Genomic DNA, 27,882 nt, shown 5'->3' with positions numbered 1-27,882 from the left:
TGTTATTTCACTGTCATAATCTAAGAGGAATAGTTTATGATTCCAGTGAAGTCCTTAACATACCATGTTTTACATTTCCTGACGCAGAATACGACCCTTGCAGGTGAACGTTTCTGGATGATTCCTTAATGCATCCTCTCTAATCTGAACCAATGTCTGTTTATTTCAAAACTAATTATTTCATTATGCTTTCCTCTGCTAAAAAATCTTTGCTGCCTGAATGAGATTGCTAGCTCTTTGGGGCAAAGACCACATGTAATGAGATAATGTTATGTTTCCTAAATAATATATTGAGAAAGCAGTTTGTAAATATAATATTGGCTCAATGTTTTTGTTTCAGTTTCGGGTATAGATGAAATTGTTCTATTTATCCCACATTGGCAATCGTAAATAAACTTTTTCCTCAGATTCATCAATAAATGAATCAGCTGAAATCCATCCCGCCACCCAAATTGTCACAAATATTAGTAAAATTATTTCTGACTTGACTAGTACAGAGCAAACGAACTCCTCTATTCTAGTCAGTTGCAACAAAATTTCACATGTGCTCTCTTTGCTGCACAAGCTTTGTATACAGAAAGAATTCCAATGTGCTCTGAGGCTCCTACTTCAAAGGCACTTTTTCTAAAAGTTATAATGGTAACTTCCTAACTTAGAACATCCATCCCACACTAAGTCTATCCTGGAGCCGGCTGTGACAAATAAAGTTAATTGGACTAGAGGGTAGTGGTCAGCTAGGGAATGGTATTCACTGCTTGCTAATATTCAAAATGGGCAAAAAGAGAACAGGCTTTTATACCTCTTCAGTAATTCAGAAGAGCAGGTTTCCTAAAGATGAAGAAAAAACAGTGAGACTGAGAAAAAATGTCATAAAGAGCAAACATGATTGAAAACTGTGAGCTTTTTCAAGAAGAGCTCAATAAATAGCCTAAAAGCTGTGATTCCAATGACAAGAAAGATGACAGAGTTGGCTGAAAGACCTTTCAGAATCTGTGAAATGATGAAGGCAGCAATTAGGAATAAGACTTGATAAGTGATCAATTAAATGGGAAACATAGCAATCAATTACATAAAATAATTTGTGAAGTGTGGAAAATGGAGAGTGGGTGAAAACACACAACAATGAATTCTTTGATGGCTGGGCAAAAGGCAGCTTTTATTAGGAGCAAAATATGTGCAGGACAGTGGTAGCTCCCTATAAAGACAGCATTGGGGTTGGTGGCTGCCATCACTCAGCACGGAGTAATCACTTTGAAAAGGTGACTCTGCAACTACCTGAAAGGAAGGTGTGGGGAGCTGGGGGTCAGCCTCTTCTCCCAGGTAACTAGTGACAGGACTAGAGGGAATGGCCTCAAGTTGCACCAGGGGAGGTTCAGGTTGGAAATGAGGAGACATTTCTTCTCAGAAAGAGCAGTCAGGCATTGGGACGGGTTGCTCAGGGAAGTGGTGGAGTCACCGTCCCTGGGGGTGTTTAGGGAAAGGTTGGACGTGGTGCTTGGGGACATGGTTTAGTGGGTGACATTGGTAGTAGGGGGATGGTTGGACCAGATGATCTTGGAGGTCTTTTCTAATCTTAATGATTCTATTATTCTATACCAGCCAAGCTGCTGTGAACTTATCCTGAACTTCTTGCACCCCCCTTCATAGAAACTGAAACTGTTTCTGTTTTGACTTTGTTGGCTTGGTTTGTTGTTGTTTGTGTGTAGTGTTTTGTTTTGTTTTGTTTGATTTTTTTCTTGCTACTGGAGAATAGGAAATCCAACCTAATCTAGTTTATTCTTCTCTTCAATTCAAGATAGTCGTGCTGTTGCTATGAATTTCAGGGTGGCAATAACATGCAGGAGTGGTGATCATGGTTCTTCTAGATAGCTTTAGACTTGTTATTATCTCATCTGATAATAGCTGACAGATACTGAATTACAAAAATGCAGCACTAAAAAGGAGAATGGATCACATGCAGGGAAAAACCTGAACAAACCTGAAGTGTTGCCTATATACTGGAAGCCAAATGAACAGTTCTCCGAGTTGGCAGAGCTCAGTGGTAACATTGCTGTAGCTGAATTAAGCTATTTTTGTGGCTACATAAGAAAGCAGAAAATAAACAAGGAAATGAGAACAGCCAATAACCAAATTCCTGTTTCTTCAAAGGCTCTTAATGTCAAGAACTGTCTAGTACATTTTTCTTTCTGGTTTCTTTCTCCTGGCTGCACTAAAACACACTGGATGGCTGTTACTTCATATTGTGTATTTTTTTTAAATGTTTTATACTTGTACTGTGTTTTTTATTATATTCATCAGAACAGATGCGGAAGACAGTTAACATCATTCTGTGTAACAATGACTCAGTTATCCTTTTTTATAGCTCTTCTGTGGTTTTGTCATGAGATGAAGTTAATACAAAACCCCGTATCTCTATCAAAAAACACAGAATTGCATAAATATGCAATGTATAAAATGCAAATAAAATAGTTCTTACCAGAGTCATATTTAACCACATACCAAGTGTTGCGTAGTTAGGGTTGTGCTTGGTATTTGATTAGGATCCAATATAAAAAATCTCAATAACTTAGAAAACCATTATGTGGTGGTAGGAAATTTTGTCATTTTACATTTTTCTGTTATTCTACTTCCAGGATAGTAAAGATAAAGATATTTGCACTGGAAGGACTCTTAAACAGCAGCTCTATTCTTTTCAGAGCCTTACAAAGAATAGGCGTGAAAACACCTGCTTCGTCTCTTTCCTTCTGTCCTCTCACAGGGACTCTTCTCCAATTCCTCCTTCCTCTTTTCTTGTGTCCTGAAGGAATACATTAAGCTGCTCTTTATGGAAGGGAAAAGGTACCGCACTATTTCTTACTTTCTAAGTGGTTAATTAAATACTTTAAGGCAAATGCAGTGTGGGTACACAAGCTCTGCAGTGACACAAGATGCACAAACTCGAACCCCACCCACCAGGCCATGCAGCCCATTTCTTCTGCACCTGGGTGGAAAGCTCAGCTGCTCAGTTTGGACAAGGGAATGCACTTCCCATCTGATTTGAGATATAAAACCTTATCATAAACATCTCTCTGGGCCATCACTAGTTTACATGCCAATCAATCATGTGGAGGTACACCAAGTCCTAGACAAGCATTAGGTCCCTGCTGCTAAGGCTGAGTGCGCACCCAGAAAAACAGCCCCAGACACCCGGGAAACTTTGCAGCTAGATAGGGAAGTACCTACATGTTAGACAGTGGTGGAGCAGGGATCTGAAGACTACAGTTTTGAATTTAAGTGCCCGCTGGGGACTTGGTTGTAGTGTAAGACCAGCCGGTGATAGGAAGTAATTTCTATCTGTCCCTGTGTGGGTCCCTATTTAATGGGCTGTGCTGCCCACACTAAAGGTCCGGTGAAAGTCAAATGTGCCTCCTCATTCTGCTGTTGGCTGCCTCTGCTGAACTGGTGGAAAAGGTTGGGAGGTGGGATTTGAGAGCTTTTGCAGTGGGAAAAGAGATAGGGACAGGCAATTTAATTTACACAGACTAACTTTCTGTGAGTAATGAATTTGTGAGCTAGAGGTGAAAGACACTGGGTCCTCATATTCAGAACTTCAGGAATCATAATACAAAGAAAATTAACTATTTTAAGCATGCTGTGAGCCTAGAAAAATGAATCATGATTTTATACTTAATGGTGATGAATACTGTTCATTTTTAGAACGGTGTTGCAAATCAAATACTGCATTTTGTATTTGCTAACTGATTCTTGTCCAGTGGGATGAAAAGTACTCATAACCGATTTAGATTGTTTCAGGTCCTGGAATTGTTTCACTTATTCTTTTGCTGGAAATTACTCTCTAATAAAAACAAGAGCCAAATATACTCACATGAGTAGTGGCAAGTATAATTTGGCTATAGGCAGAAAAGTACAAAAGTCTTTGTGTGCTCATCTGAAGAACAGACCCCATAGTATGTGCTGTTCAATTCAGTTCTCTGGTTAGCCAGGTATCATTTTTTTCTGTAATCTCTTCTAAACCACTTTGATGGCAATAAATATAAGTATAATTTTATGTTAATTAAATCATGGTTGTCATCACAGTGATCTTTAGGTTGGGAATTTTCATTAGTTATGTAGGCCAGTGGGAAACAAAAATGTAGTGCATATTCAACCCTCCCTATGATACCATTTCTTTTCTAATAAAATGTAATTAACACTAATTGGTGAGACTACACCGATGTCTCATTATTAATGTTTGTGTATTGGTCCCAGATGTGGTTTTATGGTTGTCAGTGATAATAGTTCAGTGAAGAAAAAAGATTTCTCCTTTCATATTATGTGTCTTTTTCATCAGAGTGCCCTCACATTCAAACAGCAGTGACTATGTTTAGGAATGGGAAAGCTCAGTTGCCAGCACTGAGCATCTGCAAAATTAGGTCTCAACTATTTTAGGGCTGCTTTTCTCAAGCCACCATAATTGTTAGTGGTTCAGAATTTATCAAAATAATTATTCTCCTAATTGCATACCTGTTCTTGAAAGCACACTTATGAGGCAAGCCTCTCTTAAAAGCAATCACCTTAAAGCATTCTGTTTAGAATAATTGCTTGCCTGCAATCCCTGCAATTACTGAAGGGACAATAATCATCTTCAGGATGACATAGGTGAGAAAGCTTTTCTTTTCAGATAGGGGTGAAATGAAGCGATGAAATCAAGATTTCCAGTACATATCTACCCAGAGAGGCGTATGGGGGGTAGCCTCTTATAGAGACAAGCAAACACAGTGTCACTGTGAAGGGGTGGGTCTCCAGGTGTGCTCTGGTAGGAATGAAAGCACACTTGGAAATAGAGTGGAAAATACTCAGGGACTCATTCACTCACATATATTTACATAAAGATATTAATATTGACATTAACACCAAAGAAGAGAAAAACCTTTTTTTTTTTTGAAAAGCAGCTGTGCATACTTATATGGTTTAATGGTGTATACCTCACTCAGACACACCTTATTTTAGTGAAATCTAGGCTTATTAATAGTTCTGAGTTAAAAGAGAAATATAGCATACTCCAGGTAGAAAGAAAATTGCTTGAATGTATTACCTGATTTACAGAGAGGACTTAAACTAAACTGGTAAAGTAAGCAATAATTCATATGTTTGTTTGAAAATGTTTGAAGACTTGAGCTTGTTAAAAATACAAGAAATATTACATGTCCTTTGTTGTTATCTGCCATAACCAAATGAGAAGGTCATTATTAAATCTTAGCCCTTAATAGCTTTGCACCTTGCAAGGCATATAGAATTCCTTTTAGTACACCACTGCATTTAATCAAATGATGTTTAAATTATTTTCCTTACATGTAGAATTTTGCATAAAAACATGATGTAAGTGGGCTGGGAGGCTAGGAAGCAATTGTTCTTGTGGCCAATGAAAAAGGAAGTTGGTTTGTAGCCAAGATGCCTGGAGGATGTATTGCAACAATATGAACTTACAGCCTGGAGTGATGTTCTGCCAACCAAATCTCAGCGCTAGTCATTGCCATGTTAGATTTTAAAATAATTAATTGCAGGTTTTTGAGTTAAGCTGTACTTTTCTCCATGGACTGACCACCTCTATACTCATTCAACTGCAACTAACCTGCCCTGATGTCTTCTTTACTGTCTCACACTGCCACAAATCTATTCTGTCATTCTCTTCAACTACAACCACCACTACATGCACTTCACCCTTACTGGAATCCAACTAAAGAACAAACTTCACCTACACAACAGGCACATCACTGGGACAATTCTTTCTGGCTTTTTTTATGAGCAGGTAAATTATGGGTATGGATAAATCAAAAAAATACTTAATCTCCCAAAGACACACACTGCAACTTTTCGGACTACTTCTCTGCTAGGAAATCAAAGGTGCGCATAACCACTCTTAGGCCGTGGGGCTGACCAGCACAGGATGGTTGGCGCCCATATCATTAAAGTTCTTTACGGTCAAAAACTGAGAAGCTGTACACAAACCACCACCAGGAAATAGACTCTGGCCCATAGTATCTCCTGAACCAGTCTTGGAACTGCTAGGTAGCCCAACCTAATGCTGTGATAACAATTTAACAATACAGAGAAATGAGACTTGGTGTCCTAGAACTGTCAAATGTACTTATGTAGTTGTACTGTCAGTGTCTATAATGTCTATACACTGACAAAAGTAAAGAGATAAAGGTTTCATAAAATCATAAAATTATAGAATGGTTTAGGTTGGAATGGACCTTAAAGACCATCTAATTCCAACCCCCCTGCCATGGGCAGGGACACGTCCCACTAGACCAAGTTGCTCAGAGCCCCATCCACCCTGGCCTTGAACACTTCCAGGGATGGGGTATCCACATCTTCTCTGGCAACCCGTTCAAGTGCCTCACCACCCTTATAGTAAAGAATTTCCTCCTGATATCTAACTTAAACCTACCCTCTACCATCCCTCCTTGTCCTATCACTACACTCCCTGACAAAGAGTCCCTTCCCAGCTTTTCTGTAGGCTCCCTTTGGGTTTTGGAAAGCCACTGTAAGGACTTGAACTCCTTCAGACCATGGAATTTCCCAGTTCCTGGATGAGAGCTCTAACTGTTAAGCTAACCAGCAAACATGGGAAGGACCATGTTATTCTGAGCAAAGCCTGACCTAGTCTGCACATAGTTTGCTCTGTGGAAAGTCTGAGCTGGCTGACATGAAGGAGTGCTCTGATGGTGCAGGTCACATACGGTCCCATCTGTGTCTCCTGGTCCTGGGCAGGCTCAGGGTCTTCAGTGTGGGACATTGCTGGAATAACTGCAGGAGTGGCTGTCCAAAAGCTTCAGGGAAACAAAACAAACAAACAAACAAAAAAACTTAATGAATTTGGGCATATCCCAGGCTAAGAAAGAGCTCATTCAGTTACCAGAGGAGAACTGTGTTGCAAATTTGGACAAAAAAACCTCTCTTCCATCTGGCTCTTACCTTAGATCCTGAGCTTCAGCATGGTCAGGCTTGCCTCCAGCTCCATCTTCCTTCTCTTCTTACTGCTCTTCACTCAGTTTTGGCTTTCCTGGTCTGCAGGAGTCCTTTCCTGATCTTGGCAGACAGAGATGCCCACCAAACTCCATCTGCATTAGACCCTCAAAGACATCCTTCACTGCCCACCTTTTTGCAGGCCAGTTGAGCCCCCAGAGCCTCAGGTGCCATTGGGCTACTTGAAAGGTGAATCCGTGATGGTGGTGGTAGTTTCTCCAGGAACACTGGCCAGCAATCCCCATCCCTTCAGCTGTTGTCTCTGCCTTGCATCCTACAGTCACACACTGCTTGACAAGAGATGATTTTTACAGTTCATTACAATTTTGAAGAAGAGTTTCTGCATAAGCAAGCATTGATTTCCTCACACTAGTTGGAGCTGTGGTGCTCCCAATCACACAGGGTGGATGATGGACACAGAGAAAGCACTGACAGGCATTATTTCATCCACCTTTTCCTCCTTGCAAGGCCTGTATGTATCTGGGTGTAATGCCCCAACCCACATTGAAAGCTTTGTGTTTTAATCAGTGCAAAGCAAGAGCAAGGCTAACTTGGGAGGGATATTATCTTTTGTTACTTTGACTTCTAAAATTAAAGCTATCAAATCTGTAACATAGAAATAAAGACCTCCCTATTACAGGTAATAGAAATTGCTGTATTATTGCGCTATCCTACCACTTGTAGTAGCCAACAGCTTATTGGCTCAGAAGAAGTATCTCCATCACGTAATTGTGCCTGTGCTGTATTTGCTCAGCTCATGAACCTCTTTGGGCCGGCTGGGAAGGTGAAGGTTCACCTGGTCAGGAAATTGCACTCGGGTGAAAAGGTTCTAGAGTTTCCAAATTTTCCAGTTCAAAAGGAGCAGCAAAGTGGTAAAAGAGCCTCTTAGCTGAAAATCTGCAACATTTCCTTTCTTGATGGAAGACCTGTATTGCCCTATGAGACGCCCCTTCTCTCCAGGGGAGAGTAAAGAGATAAAGAACTACACTTCTTGCAGTGCTCTTTGAACCAATACATGATGCACGCTGATTTGAGCAAAAATCCCTCTTGAACTACTTTAACGTTGAGCGTGGAGGAGACAGCATCAGGTAGTTGAAATTCTTAAATGCGACTCCGGCCCTATGCATATTTTTACCAGCATAGCCTATTAACCTAAAAGCATCAGGATATACCATGTCCATATCTGACTGTTGGTAGGAGCCCATCTATCTTTGGATTTGGCCTTGCTTTGCTATGCTTTTTCACAGACGTGTAACAAAACCTCGTTCCCGGGTTCCTACCCCTCGTGTCCTGCTAGCACAGTGCGCTTTGCACGCCTGGGAGCAAACACGTTCACGCCGGTCACTGCCCCGTCCTGCTCAGCCCTCACAGACCCGTCCAAGACTTTGCCACACACCTTCACCTGCTTCGGAAATGTCACCTCTGCGGCTGCGAGGGCGGCTCTGCAGCACCCGGCCGAGCTGTTCGCGCTCCACCAGCGGCCGGTGACGGGGAAATACCCCGAGCTCTGCACGCTGCAGGTGGCGCCAGGAAACAGGGCTGCGCCGCGGCTGCTCAAGCCGTGAGACTGACTCACGGCCGCGAATTTCCCAGATTGACTAAATCCAGCTTCCTAGCAGGCAAATCGCCGGCAGGCCTGGCCGGGCAGCTGATGGGGGAGCGCGCTCCGTGCTGCACCCCCTCGCTCCCAGGAGCCGGGAACGATGCGGCACCGGGATCGGTGCTAAGCCTTGTCTCGCCCACCCCCCCGGTGCCTCCCCGGTGAAGCTCGGGGAGGGAGAAACGCGCTCCTAAAGCCTCCCCCTCGGAGCCTCCCCGCTCCGGACCCCCTTTAGCGGCAGCCCCGGCCGGAGCCCGGCCAACTCGGCGCAGCCCCAGCCCCGGGGTTCCCCCCGGCGGGTCCCCCTCGCCGCAGCCCTGCCCGCGGCTGCCACGCGTGTGCGCGGCGGCCGGTCCCGCAGCGCAGCAGGGCTGGCTCCCCGCGGCCGCGGCCGGGCGGGCCGGGCAGGTGGGCGCTGCGGCTCCCCGCCGCCCCCCTCCCAGGTAGGGCGAGCCGCGCCTGTGCCGCCGCGCGTCCGTCCGTCCGTCCGCGTGTCTGTCCGAGGTGCCCCGCAGGTACAGCGGCGGCGGGGGCCGGGTGCGCGCCCCCGGGGGAGGGGGTGTGGGGGGGTGTGGGGGGGGGAACGGGCGGCGCGGGGGCCGCCGCAAGGCGCCGCGCGGGGAGCGGAGGCGGCGGAGGCGGCGGCGGCGGCGGGGGCGCCCCGCGGAGAGCCGGCGCGCAGCCCCGGGCAGCGGCAAAGCCGGCGCGGCTCTCTTCGTTGCAGGCGGCGGCGCCCCGGATGCCCGTGGCGGGCAGAAGATGTGCCATGGGAAGCAGGCGAGCGGCGGCGGTGCCCTCCCGGCGGCGAGGCGGCGGGCGCTGGCCGCGGCGCTGTGGCTGCAGCTGGCGCTGAGCCTCGGCCCCGGGCCGGCGGCGGGCGGTGAGTGAGCGGCGGCGGCCGCGGCCCCGGCCCCCTCCTCCGCACCCCCCTGCCCCGCGGAGCCTCCCCGAAGCCCCGGCCCGGCGGAGGGGGGAGCGGGGAAACTTCCTCCCCCTGCGCCCGGCGCCCTCCGAGGGCAGCGAAGAGGGGTTCCCCCCCCCACACCCCCCCCCAAAGCCTCGCCCCCGGCCGCCGAGCATCTCGCTGGGGACCGCAGCCTCAGCCCGGTGCCTGCCGGGGAGAGGTGGCGGGAGGGGGGTACGGCACGGTTTTGAAACAGCGCGTTCTGTTTTTTTGCCTTTTTTTTTTTTTTTTAATTAAAAACCAAAGAGCCTTCCCCCAGCCCAGTCCCACTCGGACATCTCTTCGATCACTCGCGGGGCAGATCCCCGTGCGGCTGGGGAAAGCAGAAATCCGGGGATGAAGCAGGAGATTTGGGTCTAAAAACTGAGCGATTGGAATGTCCTTCAGCGCTCTCCTCGTGGAGGAAGGGCCAATTCTTATCTGGCCTTTTTCATTTTAATTACATTTTCACGCAGTCGTTTTAAATTGTTGAGCCTCTGAGATATTTTGAGCAGGTACATTTAATTACAAAATTGCTTGAAACTGATTCCATAATTAGATCTGGATTGCTGGAAAAGTCTTAAAGCAGACTGCTCTGCCATAAAATGAACTTAGCTGTGATAATGAGAGCAGCTTCCTATTTCTACTCCGGCATGGCATTAGGTTTTTGTATCGGGGAAATAAGCCATTTCGTGATTGAATCACATCACTAATGGCAGGCAGAGATCAATACAAAAATTGCACAGGCTTCTTCTCATGCCAAAGGCATATGCCCAAATTTTCCAACTTGAATGCCTGAGCCCAAGCAGCTCCAATCCACATGTGTTTTCTGCCGCTGAACATGGAATTGCTGAAATACCGCTGAAGAGGACCTCAAGAGGTCATCTTGTCCATCCCACTCCTGAGGTGATTCAGTCATAATTTTCTTTCTCAAGACTGTAATGACATTTTCCCATAGAAATCCCATGACTGCAAATGTGATTCCAGCTAAATAAGCTTTTAAACTGTTGCAGTCTCTGATAATCCCTCTTTAGAAATCAATGCAACATTTTCTGCAACTGCGTTACCCTTGGTTTCCCGGGCAGCTCGCATTTCAGCATGGTGATGACATTCTTGCGCATTCCTTGCAATTGTAGTCAGGTGAGCTCCTGTCCTTCTCTAGCTTCCTTTTTATGGCTTCATTCATAAAAAAAGAGACTGGCCCAAGGATCCCCTCCTCCCCAAAGCCATGTATATACTACAGTTTCATTGTCAGAATTTACTTAGCTGATCAGTGCAAGAGGTTCATCAAAATACAGTTTATGTTTCCCCTGAATGTAGTAGTTTTCTTCACAGCCTGCAATACATTCTTCTGTGATGTTGATTGACATTAGTACTGATGCCTTTCACCTTGGCAATGTAGCTAATTCTCAATCAAATTACATTTATAAGACATTTTAGTCTCATTCAAGAAAAAAAAATATTGTCCAGAGTCTAGGAAAAGGTAAAGCACTTGAGCATGATTAAAATAACCGGTGAAAAAGATTTATTTCTCTTTCTAAGTTACTACTGCTATTATTTTCTAGTGTGGTTGTACTGGGAAGTTATGCACTATATAAATACCTGTAAATGTACAGATCTTTCATGTGGTTGATATATGGTTCATAGGTTTTTTTCATCTTGAATCATTTGGGTGGTGAAATAATGAGCTTTGTAATTAGAACAGAGGACTGCACATTAGGATTCCTCCTGTTTTATGCGGTGTTTTATCTGTGAGGAAGCTTACTGTGCCTACATAGCTCCCTGTGAAGGCTCAGCTTTTGAGTCCTCAGTCTGTGACCCAGAGTTTGAGAACTAAGCAGCTGTTGTCATCAACCAAAGTTGTGGTTTCCCAGGACCTTTGCAAATTTTGTTTCTCTCGGACTTGCATTTTATGGATTTTTGTATCTAGATGGGAGGCACACAGCGTTACTGACTACTTTGGAAAATGTAACCCCAAATTTCTCTTTATATCTTCTCATTATCTGTTAAATAAGGATAATAGTACTTCTCTCAGAGATTTGAAAAGAGATTTGATGACATTTAATGAAAATACTATGGAGGTGGAAAGAATTTATTTCAAAAGCTTTAGAAAAACAGCATTGACAGGATGCTAAAATAAAAAGCATCTCATTAAAAATGAAAATGAATAGCTAATATTTTTCTGTAAATCCATCTGCTGCTTATATTTTGGATTTCATTTATAGCTTCCTCCCTTCTTTATTTGATATCAGAATTTCATTCCTGTAATAACCCCATCATGACTTGTGTGACTCCTTCTATTTTCTGTCTGACTAAGCCCTATTGATTGTCACGTTCTACCATTTCACCCCAAATCAATACCACTTATGACTCCTTTTTTTTTTTTCTTGTCAATAACCCTACAGAGAATAACTCTGTTTATTACATTCTGACGTTCTCAAAAGTGGATCTAGCAGAAAATTTGCTATAGAAGTGAACTCAAATGAACAAACCTTTCAGATGTCAATATACCTCATTCCTCCCTCATGTATTTAACTCTGCTGACACCAAGGATAAAGTAAATCTCTCATACTTCAGCTTGCAGCTTTCATCTAATCATCTTTGTTTATCTTGCTTTTTGCTATAATTCAGTAGTGAAAGAAAAAAAAAAAGATAGCAAATAAGAAGGATCAAGGTAGGAAGGCTAGTAACAGGAAAAACAGAACAGATGAATGGATGGAGCTGATGACAAGTTATTTTGGAGTTTTAAGCCATGTGCAGAGTTCACTGTGGTGTTGAGAAAATAGCTGCAAGAGTATATCAGATTCCTTTATATACCTTTATTTCAGATTCCTGGAATTATATTAAAATGGCAGGGGAAAAAATCTAAAAGGAGAATGAGAAAAAAGTTCAGGAAGCTTCTGGCTTTGTGGTTTGTTATGTGGCCTTGGAATTTTGTCATTGTCCCTAGATTGTCTCCTGGGCACATTCCTGTTTCGCTTTCCTAGGTCAGTTGGGCAATATTTGTTGTTCTGCAATATTGGTGCTATGCATGGCTCCATGGAGGGGCTCAGGGCTGCATGTCTGTAGGCTTGAATGGGGCCTTGGGCTATTACCTGGTCTTATCAGCTTGCCTCAAGCAGGGTCAGGCATAATACTGCTCTTCTGGACAGATGTTTGTTTAATCTCATTCTCAAAAAGTTTTTCACAGCAGACATTCTGTGCAGCTGCTGCTTCTCAGCTTTGTGTTTGCCTTTCATGTTCGGTCTTCTGCTGCAGACTGAATGTCTCCAGTTTCTTCAAACCTTTCTTACATCTGCATCATACTTAGACCCAGTCTTGCTGACCCACATCACCATGAGATATGTTGCCCATGTTTTTTTCTAGACCAAAGCTGAATTTTTATAGCTTTGTGATTTTATTGCATTGCATTGAAGTCTTGGTTATGCCTGCCTTTGGATGTAGTGGCTACCAAAACCATATCCCTCAGGTTTCTATGGATGGGGTGCTTGTTTCCTTGGGGTAAGACACGTTTTCTGTGTGGTAATGAGGCAGACCCAAACTAGGGCTAACTTTTTGTCTATCTGCAGTTGCTTTCAGCAGCAGAAACCACCCAAAGATTCCCTGTTACTTCTTTACATAAACTTTTCACATTATAAAGACTGTTTTCTGAGAAGTCAGAATGTTTCCTGATACACTGTCTGTAGTTAGTGTATTTAACTCACTCCTTCTTAATGTGTCTGCTTCACCTGTCAAGCAAAATAGACATTTCAGCCTAGAATTGCCTGCACATTTTGCAGAATCATCAGATACTTCGCAGCATTGTTTTTAACATCCAGCTTATTGGAGGAGCTGGATATTTTGCAAGGAACAAATTTCTCACGCTGCCACATCATCTCAGTTCAAGTCCTAGATCCCATGCAACTTCTCTTCCCCTCTTTGCAGACTCAAGTTGACATTTCAGTTCCATTTTGTGTCCATTTTGTATCCAAGTGGCAAGGCCAGCCACATCTTAGCACAAGAGCTCGTCATCTGTCATAGGGGCACATCCTCCCACCTGCAACCTTGCAAGAGGTGGGCATATTTGATGGACGAATCTCAAAACCAGTTTATTAGCAGCTTGCAATAAGGAGGTTTGTCCCTGATTTACTGTAGGATTAGGAGACTGAAGTTAGCTTCGCTTCACCATTTTGCTCTCTTGTTTCCAGAATCACACCAGAGTACCTTTGATCTCTGTATTATGGGCGATTACAACTTTAGAAGAATGAGTTGATTACTCTTTGCTTCATTTTATCATCTGTAAAGTAGATAAGCAATTCATTTCATGGAAATAAACAGTTGAAGAACCTCACAAAGAAAATGTGACAGGAGGGAAAATATGAATTTTAGCAAAATATAAACTAAGTAGTTCATCACAGTGAAAAGTTATATAATATTTGTGATTTTTTGTTGTATGGGTTCCTAATTAAATAGTCTTAAAAACATTAGGAAGATGTTATCTCTCTCTCTCTCTCTTTTTTTTTTTTTTTAATTTTAGAGCTATTTATGGATTTTTTTTTCCTATGGCTTGGATCACATGCTCTATTTTTTTCCCCAAATGTTATCTACCTCTGAGTGAAATTTATTATTTTACAAAGAAATACACAGTATTCAAAGAAGAAAACTTTGCACTCATGCTGTGCATTTCAGTGAGGATTCAGGCATGAAAAGGAAAATAAAGCATTGTCCAATTCATATTTGCTATATGCAGGTGCTTATATGAAAAAAAAAATCGAAAAACCATGAGCTGCATTTGCAGGTTAACATAAACTGGTCAGAAAATGAGTTCAAGGGATAAAGTGGTGTAGTGTGTACAATTCAGTTCAGTAAGTGAAAAAATTAGCTTTGCTTATACATTAAGGAGGCAGAAGGTACATATACCAAATCCAGCAGTTTAGTTGTAAAAAAAATATCTCTCTTCACTTGGTTTTACATCTTCCTATCAGCTACTTTCTTTGATGTCGCACGAGCAGAACATAATGAAACATATTCCAAGTGGTACGTCTACTTGATTTCACAGTGGAGCTGTGCACAGTGGCAATTTTCAATGTACACGCTTGCACCTTCTGACAGTCTTACACTCCCAATGGCAAGGTTGCCTGTGTGATTTGTCCAAACTGAATTATTTATTTCTCCATGTATTGAGGACAGTGGAAGAAGTTGTTAATGGCATCTGTGCAGACGGAGCACCTGCTGGTACAATGCTCTTCTTGGGTCACCCTTGAATCATGCATCCTTTTGGCTTCTCATATCAACTTTCAAACTGTATAGCACCCATTATAGGTTGCTCTCCTGCTCGTTAGAAAGATTCAATGACTTAAAGACGTTTCACGTAAGGAACAATTCTTTCCATAGACTGAGAAGAAATCCTCTGGATCTTAGTCCAGCATTCTGTTCTGTAAATAGAACATGGGGAAATTCCTAATCTACATTTGTATGATACAGCCTTCATCGTAGGAATTTTTGGTTGTGACTCTCCTATAAGTAAAATGAGCAGCAGATTTCCTATTCACGTAAATTGCTACTTAAGCAAATCACAGAGGAAGCTTTTCCAGAGTAGTTTATTTGCCTTACTCCTTTATGTCTGAGATAGCACAGGGCATTTTTCCAGATGCTGAAAACCTGAATCTCCTTTTATCATTCTCCTGAATGATAAAAAAAATGTTATTAGTTAGGGTTCAGCACTGAAAAGTTGTATCACACGTTTTCTCAGAGTGAACAGCACATATTAATAGGAATGATATTTCTGCTTTGCTCAGTCATGTGGTTCAGGATAATAGTTTACATGAAAGCACAACATCAGAAAAGTTTGTTACATGCACTTTTAAAATAATTCTACCATACTTCTGTAGTTAGAGAGGAGAAGAGCTCTGCATGACTATGAAACTTTGTGCAGACTGTGGCATGAGTGCTGTTGTCTTATGCTACCCATTGCAGTTTAGAAATCAGTGGATACATAATGGGACACTGTAAAATATAAGTTCAGATAACAACTGCTTGCTCATGAAAACAGAAGTTGTAATGTTAAGAACATAAAAGGATGAAATAGGGATAGCAACTGGTTCCTCTCTGTTTAATTTGCTCACTGCGGGCAGTGAAGCTGTGTGAAACATAGAGATGAGAAGCATACCAGGGCTAAGGGTGCAGCAGAGCTGTGCAAAGCCAAGTTCTGCGCTTAGTAAAAATTTATGAAATCTTAAAAAAGGTTAGGTTTGCTTGGGAAATGAAAAGAGGAGACAGGGCTTACAATAGACTGAAGAAGAAAATAGGTTAGGTTACAAATGGTTAGATTATATGGAAGTTGGTTTATCAACAGGATCATGAGATAGTGTCCTAAAATAAAAGTTTTTACTCTGCTAAAGAAAAAAAAAAAAAGAACACAGCACAACCGCGAATCAAGGGAATTGTTATTTTGCTGGACTCCCATTCCTGAGACCTGGAGAATACAGTAAAGAGAAGAGAGAGTCTTTGAAAGCACAAAGCCTTCAGATTTTTTTTTTGGTACTGTACAATGGCAGCTTGTAAAGTTGTTGATCTGTCAGGAGACTGGAGAGATTCAAGAGAAAAGTTCTCGTACATGCTGGGAAAGAGGAGAAGATGCTCAGACGTAGAAACCAGTAAGGTTGTGTTCTGCTCTCACTTTTGTCATTAGCACTTGTGAATGCAATACAGTTAAAAACAAACAAAGAAATGAACAAACAAACAAAAACTATGGCACAAAAGTGTCCTTTCTGTGTTTCTGGAGGTAGGACAATAGGCTTGAGAGGAGAGTCACAGATATAGGACTGGAAAAGACCTCAGAAGAACTTGTAGATCATCCTCCAACCCAGAACAGGACCCACATTTATATCCTCACTGTCTGGGATACTCTAGGGATTTTGGTGTCTCATGTGGAATTCCTAAGTGCTGCTTCCTCCAGTGTGCTCCCTGTCAGTTCAAGTGTGCTACTGCTCTGTCCTTGGCCATCCCGAGTGATGCTGCCAATTCCCTGGCTCAGGACTGGAAGAATCCTGACTGCTCCTACCCAGCAAAATGCCTCTGAAAAGCTAGATGTTAGTTAACAGTCTGACAGCTAAGGTATGGTTGCACATTCCCTACATACATTCATATATTGCTGCCAACACAGAAAGAGACCGTGTGATTCTTCGTGGTTTAACTTAAATTTTTCTGGTTTAGTTAAGGTCACAGCTAAGCTTGTATTTACCATTAGATCAGAAATCTTGGCAGCAGCTATCAAAAAGGTCAGGTTTGCCTTGCAGTTTTGGAAGAAATTACAAGGATTTTCCAAAGTCACATGGGGAAAGAATTAGAAATAAAACTTGGGGATCTCATTAAAAATGCCTATTTGCAAAGCCTGTTATCTTTGGGGACATTAGACCAATGTACACATTATTTTATTGTTTGTCTCCACTTAGACAAATAGTTGATGTTTTAGGGATATTTTTTACACGTTATTTTACTCAGAGAAAACTCAAATGACCCACTTAGAACTGTAAATAAATAATAAATAATTTGGTCTCCTGTAAATTGGACTTATAAAATAGCTTGATTATGATTACTAGCTTTGCAGTAATCTTGAAGGAATTAAGATCAAATGATGCTATTATGAGTAATGGTAAAAATGAGAATACACAGACTTTTTTCTTGGTCTTGTAAAATGCAAAACATCCTTCTCTCTTCTCAAGGATTCTCCAGGACCCCAGAAAGTACAGTGCTACAGCTGTTTTGAAGGAGCACAAGACAGCTACAACCACAACACTGACTCCTGCTCTATATTCCCCTTAGCTTCGGAGATAACCACCCTAGGCAGTCCTTCCCATTGCTGTCTCTTATGAGTACGCACTCCCTTTTTTGCACGCCTTTTTTGCTCTCTTCTGTGAGGCATAAAGTTCTTCTCTGAGGCCAGGAAAGATGCCTGGAAGATCTTTTTGCTATATGTAACTAGAGTTAATAGCACCTGGAGTTACATGGGTGAGTTGGAATGCATGATGTGGTGGTGGTAGCACAGCACTCCTCCTGTACCTGGCTATAGCTATCCCAGAGGTGCAGTCGTTTGCAGTCCTACTTCTTTCTGGAAGCATTAAGCGTGCAGATTTATCTGAAACAACAAAATCCTTAATTTACACACCTTATAATGACTATGCCTTTTTTTTTTTTTTTTTTTTTTTTACACCTTTTATACCCCTATACAAATTATTCTGCTCTAGTCCGGTCTTCTGGCAGCATTCAGGTACCTGTAGCAGTATAATACCCACACTTTAAAGCTCTCCCTCTTCCTCTACCTATATGACTCATGTCCCAAAAAATAGGGTTGTTGTTTCAAGCTTTAGTCCCTTCTCTTTTTGAAGAATGGCACTCAGAAATGATTGTCCAGATGGAAGAGTCCATCTTTCAAAAACAGCAGAGACATTCACTGCTGATAGCCTATGCCACTGTTGCCCTTATCCACTGCGTTTATCTCAGGACCCAGCACAAGAGGGATACTCTCTACTACTCTTTTTGTCAAAGTCAGTCTGATTCAAAGAAGCCTGGATACCTTAGTACAAAGTGAAAATCCCAGTGAAGGTATTCACCAAACAGGATATGCAAATTATGGCAAAATGTGAGCAGCTGAATTGCAGCTCCATCATATCTGTGATTTCCTTGAAACTGGGTCACTGTGGAGCACACTACTGCACGCTGCCTGTACAAAGTGCAGTGGAAGTAATTTCAGGAAAGGACACACAGACCAGCAGGAGGATCTGGTTATAAAGGGAGGGAACAGAACTGTCTTTGTATACACCTGTGCATTAATGCACTTAAGTGTGCCCATATTAATCTTACATGCAGATAGCTAGCTAGATGCATGCATATATGCTGGATATGAGTAAGAAACTCAAACAAGCAAACAAACAAACAAACAAAAAAGCAGTGAATTGTAAAAACACGCTATTCTCACTGACAGTCATTTCAAGGTTCTTATGCTTCTTCTTACAAGGTTGGTTTTCATACTGGAAAATAGATGAGTGTTGCCTTAGTGCTTCCATTTGTGTGCAAAGGTGATACTGAATGGAGAACAGAATAGAGTTGTGTGTATTTAGATCCTATTTTATTTTTATTTTATATACAGTAATAGTAAAGGAGGGGTTCTTCATTTCTCAAATATATTCCATTTCAAAGAGAAATCCATAAGATAAATCACATTCACTGTGGGGAGAGGGATTTCGTCAAAAACAGGCTGAAAACGCCTTTTTGAAGTACCCTTAATGTGATGTGTCTTTCCTAGATGCTACTAATGGGTGTATTTTTCAACTCTGGTTTCAGCATGTGTGAAAGTTTTTTTGGTTCTTCCCAAAGGCTCTCCGTGAGACCTTGTACATAGAGGAAGTAGATCTATGCAGTTCAGAAAGCTGGTATGTCAGCCAGGCTAAGTTTATGGGGACCTCACTTGAGAAAGCAGACTGAAAAAAATGTATTTAAAACATTCTTTTAGAATGTCAGCATTATTAAGTTATAAAAATGTAAGGCAACACTCATTTAAAGGAGCTTGGGATTATGTCAGCTAATAAGATTTTGTTGCAGTGCATTAATATCTCAGGTAAATGACTCATTACATTTGCCTTCCTGGCCTCTTTAAAATGGTGATTTAAAAATGCAGAGTTTCAGAGGAAATACTTACATGTCTGATTTGAAGTCCGAAAATTATTTTTTCCAAGGGAACTATGTAAGAGCCTCCAGTTACAACTGTGTAGTCACCTTAACACTTGATGTTTATGGTCACTTTTTGACGTACTTAACCTCAGTTTAATTCTTTGGTTGTTTTATTAGAGGAAAAAACATCCTTTGCTACTGTATCTACATAGATGTTGTTAGAAAATATTCTTTTCCATATGCTGATTTTTTTCTGTCTCTGCAGTCAAGTGATTCTGTTCTAAAATCTACAAAACTAAAGCAGCACAGGGAGCTGCAGCAGAATTTCAGAAGCCATAGAGAGTGGCAGCTTACCATGGATAGTAACACAACGCTGCTATCTGCTAGCTTGGATATGCCATGTGCTGTTGTTTCCCTGATCTGAACTTCTTTGGAAATAGGCTGACATGGGGATTTTCCTATTCATCATTTTTCCATTTCTCCGGTGAATTTCCTTTCTCACTCAGAAGCAGTACTTCAGTCTTTGAGGGCTCTGATCAGCCAGCATCACTTCCAGTACCCACAAGGGCAAATTTGGATCTTCAACTTTGTCTCCTAAACTTGACCTTGACAATTGAAGAGGTAGGGGTCAGTAGAGGTTGTATGAGGTGAAGAGATTTGGCCTTATGAAACTGTTCTCAAATAAAAGAGTACAGAGTTCAGAGGCATCTGCCTGACCTAGATGGGCAGTTCTCCCAGCCGAGTTGGGAAGTTCAGGTACTTCCTTTGTGTACTCCTGGTAAGGCTGTCTGTCCTCGCACCATGTTCAGAGTCCATGTCCATGTTCCCATTTGGTATATTTTTCCACCGATGGGCAGGTGGATGAAATCTTCCTGTCCCAATACTTAGTAAGTGGACCTAACTGGGATGTGAAAAGGCCACAAGCTGGGATGGATATGCTGGCTTCAACTTCAGACAGCTCTTTGTATATACTAGTAGAAGGATTATTCCCCCCCCCCCAAAAAAAAAAAACAAAAACCTGCACTTCTCATTTATGAAGCTAGCTCACAGCAAGCTGGGAGGTCAAGAATTCTTTCTTCAGGCACTCTGAAGACAACTCATTCCTGTCCTCTTCCTTGAGAGTCTTGTCAGTACAGAGTTATCTCCTTCTCTGACCCACTTTCAAAAGTGCTTACCTGAAAATAAAATGAACAGTTGGACAGTTGCCTTTTCTGGGAGATACTTCTGGGAAGTTACAAGGCACTTTAAAAATGTTTAATATGCTTCTTTTATAATTTGGCTTATGTGCAGCCTTCTACAGATTATCTGGTCTATCTGTCTAGATCAGCTAGCTTTTTAAAAATTCTTTACAAACACTTGATAACTATTTTAACTTGATCTCTAATACCAAAAACAGACAGAAAAAGAAAAAGAAAGTAAAAAAGACAGGTTGTCTGTAGTAAATGGGGAAAGGAAAAAAAAAAAAGGAAAAAGAGGGATTAAGGGATATGCTACTTGGAAGGTTATATATAGCTTCCTTTTCCTTCCCAGCAATGGTAATGGTAATTTTAGTCTTGACTCTCTTATTGGGCTTGACTGGGTTATTTTTGTTTATTCCCGAACTATCATGTTGAGATTTGAAACCAAGAACAGGTAGGTGCCCACTTACTTGTGCCTGTGTTCTTAATAACATTTTGTGTGTAGTAGGAAGAGATTGATTCTGTGCATATAAGCCTAATGACCTGAATTTGTAAAGCTAAATAGCAACATTGCTGCTGGCATGACTCACTATTATTTTTAGCTCTGAAGGGCAGATAGTTGAGCAAAGGTTCGTCTTTCCATACCAGTTGTGTCTTTTGTCGAACAATCTGATCTTACTGAGAGGTTTAACCTTCCTGCTTCTGTTTTTAATCAGACTTCTGCAAGATGCTATGCATCTGTTCTGTCTCTTTTTCATAATAGCCTCACTCCCTGAGAGAATGTCTCTCTGTTGCTCTTCTGTGGTGGGGATCCTTGCTTAGTATTTCTGAGGACTGCAACTTTGGAACATGAATGGTTGCTAGAAACAGTCAAAGGAAAGAAGGTACCTGATGTAACTGAAACAACAACAGAGAAGTCTTTGGATGGGTTTCGTGCTAGTCAAAGCATTTCCATTCAGAATGCTAGCTGTTTTATTTTTAAAGAACATTTTTCATGGGTAAATATTTTGGAGATGATGACACAATAAAGAAAGAATTATATTTTCCTGCATGATAACTGATCCAGACTCAGCTTGGAAAATTACACTGATTCTGAAAGCTTTTGTTACTGGCTTCGTACAGCATGGCACAGATCAGCAGGTTGTGTGGGCCCTCTGTTCCTACTAGGCTTACCTGGGAAATGAACTGCTCATTAAAATCCACTGTTGCACCCAAGCAACGCTAACCTTGAGTTTCTAAGTAACGATGAGTGAAGGTGCTATCAGATTTGGAAGAGAAAAAAATTAAGTGACTTTGGGAGCTAGGACCTGCTTTAGAATTGGTTTAGGCACTTATGTACACTTAAAATCTATAGACTTTCAGTGAAACAAAATTTGAAAAACACCTTTGTAATTTACACTCAATTATTTTCAGAAAGCATCACCCTTTCCTTTTCTAAAGCAAGGTGTAAAAGGTGCTCACTGAGTCCCACACTGAAGTTTTTTCTTTCTAGTCTAATGAGAGCTCTTCTTGGGTAAAGCACTCTAGATGCCTGCCTGTAGGTCCTTCACAGTCAGCACTACAGACGTCTTTGGAAGTTTTTCTTTAAGCTCACACTTCCTTTGCTAATGAACAGGGAGCTCAGAGCTGTGTGCAGAGATTTCTCTTCATCAGTGTGAGCAGACAACTAATTTTACTACCTGAGGAGGATACAAATCCTGAGCTAGTCTGAGGTATGGGGTGGACAAGCGACATGCTGCTGCCTTTCAGATGCTTGCTAATAGGATGACCAAAGCAAAAACAGATTACATGGGTTTTAGGTCTTTGATAGTAGCTCGTAGTGGTTATGCAGCATATTTGATAAGGAGATTTCTGCATGCATGTACATGAAAGTGAAGAACATTTTTTTTTATTTTATTTTTTTAATCACAGTGGAAAACAGCACATACAGAAACCTTTTACTGGGGAAACAAACAAACAAAAAATGTATTCAAATCTAATTTGAATTATTTCCTAAGAAAGGCATATAATGGTGAATATGAATTGAGTGATACTAGTCTGTTCCCCATAATCAAACCTCATTCTGCTACATATAGAAGATTTATTGGAGCCAAAGAGGGCTCAGATAAAGGGCAGAGAAAAAGGAATACAGGGGAAGAACATGCCTTGCATTATCAGGGGACTGCAAACTTAGATAAAGTAAGACACAGACATTTTGTCAAAGAAGTTGGGTATGTAAGTTTAAAGCTTGCTCTAGGCAGTTTTAACTTAGCCAGCACTTAGAGCAGCTGATAACCCAAAGTGACACTGACCTTGGCAGACTCACAAGGGTAAGCTTTGCTCAGGGATGAATTATTTCTTGATCAGCTGTTCAAGTATGAGAGGCACTGTCCAGTTTTCCTTCTGTATTGATTATGGATCTTTTATCCCAGAGCAGACATTGACTGCAGATAGTGGAATTAGAATCAGTCTCTTTATATTTGAGCTCTTCTGTATCCATTATATGATAACCTGGGACACAGTGATGCCACTGAACTTTCTCTGCGCATCTCCTCCTTTTTTTTCATTATTTCTCTTTAAAGCCACAATGCATAGAATAGGAAGCATGGTTTTGTTCAGTAACTACCTGCACAATCAAGCTCTTTTGTCTGGCTATTGTTGGCTTTTTGTTGGCTTTTTCCTTGCTGCGTTCATGTCTGAAGGATGCCTCATGACCTTTGCTTATGGACATGTAATTGCAGTTGCAGGGGTTGTTTTCAAGTATCTTATGTGGCTGCTTCGAAATTGTCAGTGTTTAGAGATGCAGTGGAGGCAATTTAGCCACATTGACACTATTTTTAATCCATCCTCTGTGTGCTGAATCACTGTACCTCTTGCTAAATATGTCAGGGTCCGTGGGTGTTGAATGCTGCTGGGATGTAAATCCTTTTTCTTATGAGGAGCTATCCAGGCTCAGGAAATAAAGTGCCACGATGGGAACAGAGCTCATTTGTACCCTCCCTATGCAAACTGCAGCATTTTCTAGTTGCTGAATAAGGCAGCTCTAGAGTCACATTATAATCCAAGCCCTTGTCTGGAAGGTCATAAACTGCAATCCAGTGGGCAGAGCCTTTTGTTTTCATGGACTAACAGAATGCTGTCAATGCCAAAAGCCCCACAGATATTCTCATTTCAGGTTTAATAGATTAAAATTAAAATGCCTGTGATAAATATATATATATAAATATATATATATATACCTTAGGGAATCTGATGGCTTCCCTTCTATGCATTTTGTTGAGTGACTTGCCGGGGTCAGAGATATTTTTGCACATGCTACTTTGCCCACCTGCTCTCCATGCTTTCTCAGATCCCCTGAATAGTCAGAGAAACAAAACTCAGAGGACATCTGCTCTCTCTGTTCTTCAGAGAAAAGAAATTGTGTCAACTACAATGCTCTGCTTGGACGCAAGAACCTGAGCTGGCAGAAAAAAACAGATAGTATAACTGACGTGTAAGGCTGGTTGCAGAAAGACTCCCAGTCACCTAGGTTTTAGCAGTGGTCATTGAGCTACAGAGTAGATGGTAATGATTTTGGACAGCCGCATTTTTTGTTTGTTTGTTTCTCTGTTAGACATTTAAATAACAGATGTAATACTGTGATGTGAAATGGCTTCGTTTATAAAATTTGCTTTAACAGCACGACCTTTAAGACACTAGCACACTGCAAGATTCAAGCTCTTTATGAGCTAAATCTCTGTTGACAGCACATGATGGATTCAATTCTTCAGATGGGACAGGTTTCCTTACCGTGTCTCAACCTGTCTTCTGATTACTTGCACACAGATCTAGCCACTGACGAACCAAAAATGTTAGTATGGATGAGTGCTCAAACATACACATTTACACATATGTGAACGCCCACTGCTTGCTGAATTGCTTGAGCAAAAAATATATTTGTACACAATTATCCTGCTCTTTATATATGTGTAATACAGAATGCAAAGTTATGCAGCCAGAAATAGGAGGAGTTTGAAAAGCTGACTTGTAAAGAAAAAAAAAATCAGAAATGAGTAGTGAATTGGTGTATACTAAAAAGAGGGCTGAGTACCACAGGGATTTGTACTTGTTCATTGATCCCTTTCCCTTCAATAGGTCATCACTTCTTAGCTCCAAACCTAAAGCTGCTTTCCTCTGAATGCTTTCTCTTACTGAACTCTCATGGGATACCTATCTGTCTCATAGCCCCAAGTCAGTGATACTGATTACCAACAATTACTGTCAGTTTTGAAGGGAAAGCCAGCACATGGGCAAAGAGACTGAACTGTTCTCCTGTCCCTGACAGTTTTACATGTAGCAGCTAGTTGTCACAAGGCTGCTGCTGTGGCCTCTCCTATGTACTTTTTGAGTGTAAAGACAACAGAAGATACACTTTAGGCTGCATCAGAAGCAAAATGTCAAAATTGAATACGTAGAGGAATTCAGTTTTAAATTTTTTCTTTTGGGTTTATACTTCTAACTATACAATATAGACATTGAAAATATTTTAAAATATAAAATCTAGAATATTGTTCACTTAAAAAAAAATCTTAATGCCAATTTTAGGAATTGTAATAGGCTAATGTCTAACATTACAAAATTTTTCTGCCCTACTAGATCCTGTAACGCGTAAAACTGAGCAAAGGATATGGTTCCTCTGAAGGCTATATTGTGACTACAGTTTATCTGGACAACTGATGACTTGCATTTGTTTTAGGTCCCAGAGTTCCTCCATTTAATGTAAAATATTTGCCATAGGCTGAGCCCTGACACATGAGGTGGCACCCCAAGATCAAATATTATTAACATAAAAAGAAGCAATGGAGAACAGAAGTTTAATCAAAGGACTTAATTTTCACAGGTGGTCTACCCCAAATTTCTAGTAAAAGTCCATGAAAGCTGTGTTTTCATACCACCTTTCAATACTGGACAAAACCTAAGACACTTTAATTGCAGGACACCGTTATTGAGGAATGCCTTCTGGCCACTGTACTGAAATGTCTAAAAAGTGAACATCCATCCAATGTTCTGCAAAGGCAGGTAATATTAATTACTGAATATTCTGGCACCTCTGGATTTATAACACAGCTGAATGTGGCCCATTATGTTTACAAAAATGACGTCGAGCAGAATTTATGTAAAAGAAAAAAAACTACATAGCAAAATAGCTCTTCTGAACCATTTTACCTCTGACTGAGAATATTAGACAAAAGGCTTATATTTTAAGTACATTCAGTACAAATTTGCATTAAAATGGTACTGTTGTTAAAGGGTTTGTTATAAACTGCTATATAAATAATCTACTTTTAAGCAGGCTCAAAATATCTGTTTATGCAATATAGCGGTTAGAAAAATTAGTACATAGTTTAAGACTGGCAGTAGCTTACTGTATTCAACATCTTTGGTTTATATGGCAGAACATTTTTCACTTTACATATTTTTGAAGAAAACAAAGCAAATACCAAGAAACATATTGTGCACACTCAGGGAAGTTCAACTTGCATAATGAGTCAACTACCACCAGGGAATTACTAATTCTGACAATTTGTAAGTAAATGTTCTCCTATGCCTCTTTGTTATACAGGTTATTTATCAATAGATAATGCTATATATGCTATGAGATGAGTGAACTAAGACAAAAAAAGTCTCTAAATAGATGAATTTTAAAAACTGGAATGACACACTGGAACTACAGTCTGATCCCCTTAGCCAGGCCCATGGAAGGAATCATCTTCTGTTCAGCCACACTGTTAACTGCTGCTTACTCAATCTGCAGAACTGCTTACTGAATAGGGTGCCTGCTAAACAAAAGCAATGCCTATGTCATCTTGGTCTTTTCGTGTCTCTCAATGATGTCCTCTTCCTTCTGAGTCCAGTTCCTGACTCTTGGTTTTGTTCTCAGAGTGCTGACTCTGAAATGAGAACCTCTACCATGGCCTCTGGGTGTGATCATGTATCCTTTGCAACCAAAAAGAAATGCACCATATGAGTGGATTCACCTCTTGTCCTTCGGTCTTGTTCCAAATGTCAAGTTTAACAACCAAATTGCAGTTATTTAGTAGTCAGTTAAATAATCTCAATATCGTTCCAGGTTTGTGTTTGTGGGGATTTCATGCGGTATACTCCTGGAATGGAGTGAAATGTATTCTACCTACCCATTCTTCAGTTCTTCATGCCAATATAAACTCAAGCGTTTGCTGGAGGCAGTGACTTCTTAAGTCAAACAAGTTATGTTTATTTAAGCTTGGATCTTCTATCCACTCCACTACAGCAGGTGACAGTTCCGAAGTGATTATTAAGGATGAACACCTCTCTCTTATTCAAAACCTGAGTGAATGTATCTTCTGAGTGAATCTTATGTGTATCTGAGTGTATCTTATGAGTGAAATGGTCACCACACTCACTCACAGGTATTGTCCCTGCTGTGGCCTCGACACGTGGCTTCCTCAAGCACTGTTTGTGCCTGTATGTACAATTGGATTCACTAGACATGGGTTTGGCTTTCTTTTTCTAGTTTATGTGACCACATGGAAAAGCTGTTGTGTGAATCAAAGGCTATGCCTGTCCATAGGGCACCTCAAATGAGCTGAGCCACTGCTATTCCACTGCATGTTGGACTTGTCATGCAGATGCTACTGAGATGTCTCTGCACCCAGGACACAATGGTGAGAGTCCCACTCACATCCCACCTGCAGTGTGAGTTTATTTCAAGGGTGGAAACCTGTGACTTCTTACTGGAAATCTGAAGGCATAAATAGCTGAAGTAGTTGTTACCAAATTGCACTTGTATTCAGTTTTGAAAGTGATATTTTATTTTTCAGTGATTTATTAGCATTGCCAGACTGGAAGACTCCTTAGGCAAAAGATCTTACACCTTCAAAATGGTGATGCTACCATACACGTATAGTATGTGGAAAATTATACTTTGGGCATGTGTCTATGTAGGCTGAAGAAAGCAATGGAGCTGGTCTTCTGCCTCAATTTTCTCAATGTCCTGGGTGTATTTTATACGACACTTTGGTTTTATAAGCAACCATTCACACATTCTGTTTCTTTTCTGATCACTTGTAGCTTCCATTATGTTCTTGTACTAGGTATAGTCCTTTGGGATGCAATAGTGATTTATTGACAATAAATCTTGTATTCATTTTTTCAAACAAAAGAATCAATCTTACTGATTTTCAGTCAGCTTTTGCATTGAGAGAGAACTGCAGAACCAATGTGAACTATACACTTCAGCTTTCACAGTTCTAAGATGGTTGCCCATGTGCATCTTTCTAATCTGTAAACAAGATGTCCACTATTAGAACTTTCTGTGCAAAAAAGTCAAAAAAGCAATAAACCTGACAATGCAAATCCACACTTTCCTCTGCAGTACACTAAACAAAACTATAACATGGCTACATTTTTTTTTTCTTATTGCTTTTTCTACTTGTTCTCATCGAGAAAATCACTATTGTAAAAGCCAGACCATGGCATGAGTCAGGTAATTATGCCAGAAGGTG

General features: G+C 41.1%; 1 protein-coding gene and 1 long non-coding RNA gene across 5 annotated transcripts in view; one reads left to right on the top strand and one right to left on the bottom strand.

The window, feature by feature from the left end:
• Positions 1–8,929, bottom strand: part of LOC308192623 — a 33,877-nt gene extending 24,948 nt beyond the window's left edge. For 2 of the 3 annotated variants that reach the window (XR_013948940.1, XR_013948941.1), the window contains exons 1-3: positions 8,408–8,929; positions 6,961–7,298; positions 6,646–6,815 (exon numbers count right to left, since the gene is read on the bottom strand). This is a non-coding gene — a long non-coding RNA (uncharacterized lncRNA). Of the gene's footprint in view, positions 1–671; positions 6,816–6,960; positions 7,299–8,407 lie in introns of those variants that run through there. The other variant, XR_013948942.1, reaches the window with a different exon arrangement.
• Positions 8,930–9,030: 101 nt separating this feature from the next.
• SUSD4 (sushi domain containing 4) overlaps positions 9,031–27,882 on the top strand; it is a 72,897-nt gene continuing 54,045 nt past the window's right edge. Inside the window, exons 1-2 of one of the 2 annotated variants that reach the window (XM_080586396.1) lie at positions 9,031–9,126; positions 9,336–9,491. In XM_080586396.1, coding sequence (XP_080442522.1) covers positions 9,371–9,491 — 121 coding nt within the window. In that variant the 5' untranslated portion in view covers positions 9,031–9,126; positions 9,336–9,370. Of the gene's footprint in view, positions 9,127–9,225; positions 9,492–27,882 lie in introns of those variants that run through there. The other variant, XM_080586395.1, reaches the window with a different exon arrangement.

This window comes from Anser brachyrhynchus (genome assembly GCF_964034855.1).
Source record: "Anser brachyrhynchus genome assembly, chromosome: 3".
NCBI classification, from domain to species: Eukaryota; Metazoa; Chordata; class Aves; order Anseriformes; family Anatidae; genus Anser; species Anser brachyrhynchus.
The sequence above is the reverse complement of the archived record's forward strand: the minus strand, read 5'-3'. Positions and strand labels throughout refer to the sequence as shown.